Genomic DNA, 6,178 nt, shown 5'->3' with positions numbered 1-6,178 from the left:
TGTAATTTCTACCAAGCTTAGATGAGGTTCCAATATGGACTCAATCGGTCCACTCCTTCGGGTACCTCCCACACAAAATTTCGGAAAAGTTCAGTTTAGGACCTGGTCTCGCATCGCTTTGATTTTTGTTTACGCAAGTTGTATTCGCTGTCCTCTATACGACGCTGTAAGTTTCATTAGGGGCCAGTCCATACTTCCTGAGAAAATAGCCTGAAAGTTACAAAAAAAACCCTATGACCCCGTGTGTAGTGGTTAGAGCGCAAGGTAACTCTCGAGCGGATCTGCCGATTCGGTCCAAAATTTTGGCTTTCGTAATATTTTGTCCAAAGTTAGTTCAAGTTCAAAGATGGATTATATCGGGCCACTCCTTCCGGCACCTCCCCCACAAAAGTTCGAAAATGTTCGGAAAATTTGTGCGTACGATAACTCTTGAAGGAAGTAACCGATTTGGTCCATACTTTGCACATTGTAAAATTTCTACCAGACTTAGATGAGGTTCCAATATGGACTCAATCGGCAAACTCCTTCGAGTACTTTCCACACAAAATTTCGAAAAAGTTCAGTTTAGGACCTGCTCTCGAATCGCCTTGGTTTTTGGTGTAACATCTTGTATTCACTGTCCCCAATACGAAGGTACAAGTTTCCTCAGGGGCAAGTCCATACTTCCTGAAAAAATAGCCTGAAAGTTGAAAAACAAACCCTATGACACCATGTTTATGGGTGGAAGCGCAAGATAATTCTCGAACGGAAATGCCGATTCCGGCCAAAATTTGGCCTTCGTAATATTTTGTCCAAACTTAGTATAAGTTCGTAGATAAGCCATATCGGTACCTACCTATTCGGAAAAATTGTGCGCACGATAACTCTTGATGGGAGTGACCGATTTGGTCCATACTTTACACATTCTCATAATATCTACCAGATATAGATCAGGTTCGAATATGGACTATATTTGTCCACTCCATCCCGTACCTCCCACATAAAATTTTGGATAAGTTCACTTTAAGACCTGCTATTGAATCACTTTGATTTTTGTTGAAGCAACTTACATTCGCTGCCTCAATTACGATGGTAAAAGTTGTTTCAGGGGCAAGTCCATACTTCTTGATAAAACAGCCCGAAGGGTGTAAAAACCCCTATGGCAACCCCATGGTCTATGTCGGTCCATTCCTTTAAGTACCTTTTCCGCAAAATTTTTGAACTTTAATCCTAATCAACAATTTTGTCGGGTCATACGACCAAAATTTTGAAACCCCCTAAATACATAATTTTTTTGTGAAAAAAAAATGTTTTAATTTACACAGGCTGAGGGTATATCTCTGTCGGCAAAACCGACTGATACTTTTTTACTTGTTTTATAAAACTCATATAACTCATATAAAAACTCGTATAAAAGGACACTGTCCGGCATCTTTGCGCTATATTGTTCCTTTCTAGTCCATTAAATTTGGAATTTCACAAATGTTTAGTATCTGAGGAAATATAAAATAGCTCACATTTTAGAAAAATAACAATAAAAACAATATCTGTTATAATTTCCTAGATATGTCTATGCTTTTCTCCAGAAATTTGCCAAAATTAGGTATTTTTCAAAATGGGGGAAAGCTGTTGTCTTTAGAAGCAAGGTACGCCCACACCCTCCAATATTTTGAACTAATTTCTTGGTTTTATTAGTTTTAATACGATTACTATCGACTCCCATATAGAAATTAACAATCGGCGAAGACAACAAATTTGGGGTTTGGCCAGGATAATCGATTTCTTAACCATTGTGTTGCGCTCATATAATTTGATTGCTATAAAACTTTACGTATGTTCGTAAAATACTTAGAAAATCAATTTTTTAGAATATGGTTCTCAATCTGACTTACGGTGCATAATGTATCCTTTGTGTAGTTGTTTCCTAATAATCTTCTTATAAACTGCATAAGTAAAATAACAAGATTTATGTTCCATTATTGTGTTTGTAAGGGAATTAAAATAAACTTTCTTTTGATAAATGTCGAAAACAAGTTGTGAATATTGTATTATTCTTATTATTACTTCATAGAAAGGATTACACTTGTTTGAAATAAACAACAACAACTTGCATATTGTGAGCTGGAAGATCCCAATTAGTTTGTTGCATCTATGTAGAATTACCATGATTATACCCTCAGTATTTATGCTAACGAGGGTATATACACTATAATACGGTAAAAATGTGCCTCATCGAAATAATGGTTTTAGACCCCAAGTATGTTTGGACGAAATGTGTTTCAGACAATTTGGAGTCGATTTAGTCCGTCCCTCTGTCTGTCTGGCTGGCTGGTGCGCACGATAACTATCGAACGGATTAGCCGATTTGGTCGAAAATTTGGCTATCGTAATATTTTGTCCAAACTTAGTTTAAGTTTGAAAATTGGTTATATCGGTCCACTTCTTCCGGTACCTCCCCCACAAAAGTTCGAAAATGTTTAGAAAATTTGTGCGCACGATAACTCTTGAAGGTATCAACCGACGTGGTCCATACTTTGCACATCATAAAATTTCTACAAGACTTAGATGAGGTTCCAATAAGGAGTCAATCGGTCCACTCCTTCGGGTACCTCCCACACAAAATTTCGGAAAAGTTCAGTTTAGGACCAGCTCTCGAATCGCTTCGGTTTTTGTTGCAGCATCTTGTATTCACCGCCCCCCATACGACGGTACAAATTTTATCTGGGGCAAGTCCATACTTCCTGAGAAAATAGCCTGAAATGCAAAAAGTCCCTATGACACCGTGTGTAGTGGTTGGAGCTCGAGATAACTCTCGAAAGCATTTGCCGATTCGGTCCACAATTGGGCCTTCGTAATATTATGTCCAAACATACTTTAAATTCAAACATAATCCATATCGGTCCACTCCTTCAGGTACCTCCCCCACAAAGTTTCAAAATGTTCGGAAAATTTGTGCCTACGATAGCTCTTGAAGGGAGTGACCGAAGTAATCCATACTTTGCACATCCTAATATATCTACCAGATATAGATCAGGTTCGAATATGGACTATATTTGTCTACTTCTACTGGTACCTCTCACACACAAAATGTTGGTCCAAACTTTGGATCTCCTAATATTTTGTCAAAATTAAGTTTAACTTCTAAAATGGCCCACATCGGTCCTTCCTAAGGGTACCTTCCACACAAAAGTTCAACATTAGTGCAGTTAATTCCTAATCCACATTTTTGTCGGCAAGTTCAAATGTCCAAAAAAGGGCCACAAAATTCTGAAGAGACCTTAAATACATTCGATCTGTCCGTAGGTGAAAGTTTCACTTCACATTGGCTGAGGTATATATCTGTCGGCAAAGCCGACTGACACTTTTTTACTTGTTTTGTATATACCTCATATAACGTTACCTCCCAATTTTCTGTATTTTGAGGATTTTAGCTACAATATTTAACCGAAATAGCGGTAATTTGGCATTCAAAATTGTCAACATAGGTCCATGTTTTGGTATAGCGCCCATATAACGGTACCTTCCGATTTTCGGTATTTTGAGGAACTTTTGCTAAAATTTTTTATCAAACTAGCGGTAATTTGGCATATGAGGTTGTTAGTGGTCACAAAATATCTCTCACAAAAACCGTCGACATACATAGTAAAGCCCCTATATAACAGTACTCCCGATTTCGGTATTTTGGGGATGTTAGATAAATTTTTTTACGGGACTACCTGCCTTTTGACGTTTGGGATTCCAAGTGGCCCCAAAACCACTCCACCAAAAACTGTGAACATAATTCATGTTTTAGGTATAGCCCCCATATAACGGTACCTCCCGATTTTTGGTATTTTGGGAATTTTAGCTACATTTTTTGGCCGAACTACCTGCGATTTACGTTTGGGGTTTCCAGTGGCCACAAAACTCCTCCACCGAAAATTGTGAACATTGGTCCATGTTTTGGTATAGTCCCCCCTATATCGGTACCACAACTCCGCCAAAGACGGTCCCAAGCCCGGTTGCAAAAGGAGGAGGGAATTGTCACGAGCCCAGGGGGTGGACTGAATACTCCAAAGTTCACCTTGGGACGAGCGACATATATAAACACTTTTAAGATCAAGGTAGTGGGAGTTGTGCTGAGGATCTGAATGGCCGACAAGTGTCTAAAGAAGTCTGGTCGCTAGCAATTCCCCTCGACGCCAGGGCACGGGTCGAGTTGTACTTATTAATAGCCTAGTCTGCGCACGCCGTCACTGCGTACGATGGTCCATCCCCTTACGGCACACTCGTGGGAACAATATATGGAGAAAAATACAATAAAAACACACAAACCCAAAAACAAAACTCCTCGGTTGCAGTCTGGCAACTCTTCCGAGGATGAACTCTTAGCCTCCAGCCAGGAGCTGGTAGCCAGCCAACTAAGTGTTGTCAGCTCTGCAAACAGCTCTGACTCACTTCATCAACAAAATACACAAAAAGTAACGCCTCTGTCCGTCACGAAAGATGGACAATCCACTGACTCCAACCAAAGAAAGAAAAGTCCGTCCGACGTTCGGAAGGCCCTGTACCAAAAGGCAAAGTTTATTCTCGGCAAGATAGCCAAGAATGCTGCTAACGGTACAGTGCATGAACGGGATGAGGCGGACAAGCTCAAATACACAAAAATTGTTGAGGATTATGAGAAAGCCAAAATCTCACAAATCAGCGATCGTCCATCTTCTTCGAAGCGAGAGCGTTCTCGGACGGAGGACACAAAGCCCGCAAAGCGAAAGAAGTTAAAACACAACACCGCAGCCTCATCTACAACAAAACGACCCTTCAATGAAGTTGTTAAGGACAACATGTTTGTTGCCGTAGCCAACGAAAAGGAGGGTAAGCTGTCCCCTATCACCACTGCGGAATGGGGTACTGTAGAAACCAAATTGTCGGAACTTGTTATGGAACACGTTCTAGCAAACGAGGATTCTCCTGTACCCCATTTCGACTCTAGCGAGGTACATCGTGGTTACAGGGTGATCAAATGTATGGATGAGTACTCGAAGGAATTTCTAGAAAAAAGCATAGCTAAGCTTAGCGATGCTTGGGACGGCATCGGCCTGAGGCTGATCCCGGCCCAAGAAATCCCGATGAGACCTCGTGCCAGAGTTTGGTTGCCCAAGATAGAGTGCGACGGAACCAAGCTGCTGAAATGTCTGGCGAAGATGAACAAAGATGTTCCGATGGATGAGTGGTCCGTAATCGCCACAGAGCCACCTAACAATAACAGCATGAGCTTAGTTCTCTCAATTACTGAGGCCGGAGTAGAAGCTCTCGAAAGATTGGGGAACAAGTTGTTCTTTGGCATAAGGGAAGCCAAAGTCAAAATACTACGCCCACATGGCCCGAATGGCGAAGACGATGAGGTTGACATTGACGATGCCGGTAAGCTGCTTGACAACATGCAGCTAGAGGGGCCATCCACATCTTCACCCAATAAAAATGATGTTTAAGGTCGTGCAGATCAATCTGAAGCACTCGAGAATCGCTTCAGATAACCTGCGGATCCTTCTGGTTGAGAAGGATCTAGACATAGGCATCATCCAGGAGCCCTACGTTTTACGATAACGTAGTAAAAGGCTTGGATAACAGAGGTTACAAGACCATATACATGAAGGATAATGGTAAGCCTAGATCATGTTTAATTGTTAAAAACACCATAAACGCTTTCTTATGTCCCCAGTTTAGCACAGCGGACTTCACCGTTGCAAGAGTGGAACTGGAAAACGGTAAGCAGTTCCTTATTGCCTCTTGCTACATGGCCCACTCAAGGGAAGCTCCACCAAGCGAGGTCTCGAGCTTCATGGGGCCATTCTACCACACGACACTATAATCATTGGCTGCGACGCTAACGCAAGACATACCCTGTGGGGCAGCACTGAAACAAACGACAGAGGTGAGTCAGTTTTAGATTTCATAAATACTAACAAACCTCACAATATGCAACAGAGGTACTAACCCAACTTTTGTATTTCCAAGCTCGGAGAACTTTAGGGGTGGCTGGAGGTCATCGATCTCACGCTAGTATCAGACAGACGACAAATTGAAATAGATAACTGGATAGTATCCGATAAGAGGTCCTTCTCAGATCACAATTGGATACTATTCAACATATCTGAAAAGGAAACGCTCACTAAATGTTTTCGCAATCCTAAAAGAACGAAACTGGGAAAAGTTCAAA

General features: G+C 41.2%; 1 protein-coding gene across 1 annotated transcript; it reads left to right on the top strand.

The window, feature by feature from the left end:
* Nucleotides 1-3,951: 3,951 nt before the first annotated feature.
* LOC141391054 (uncharacterized) lies at nucleotides 3,952-5,894 on the top strand. The gene is made up of 2 exons (XM_073963975.1): nucleotides 3,952-5,621; nucleotides 5,681-5,894. Exon 1 carries the CDS (start codon nucleotides 4,224-4,226, stop codon nucleotides 5,448-5,450), a length of 1,227 nt encoding a protein of 408 aa, XP_073820076.1. The 5' UTR covers nucleotides 3,952-4,223; the 3' UTR covers nucleotides 5,451-5,621; nucleotides 5,681-5,894.
* Nucleotides 5,895-6,178: the final 284 nt, after the last annotated feature.

Source organism: Musca autumnalis, unplaced genomic scaffold (assembly GCF_047663935.1).
Source record: "Musca autumnalis isolate F117 unplaced genomic scaffold, ASM4766393v1 scaffold_1, whole genome shotgun sequence".
Taxonomy (NCBI): Eukaryota; Metazoa; Arthropoda; class Insecta; order Diptera; family Muscidae; genus Musca; species Musca autumnalis.
This window is presented reverse-complemented; position numbering and strand designations above follow the sequence as displayed.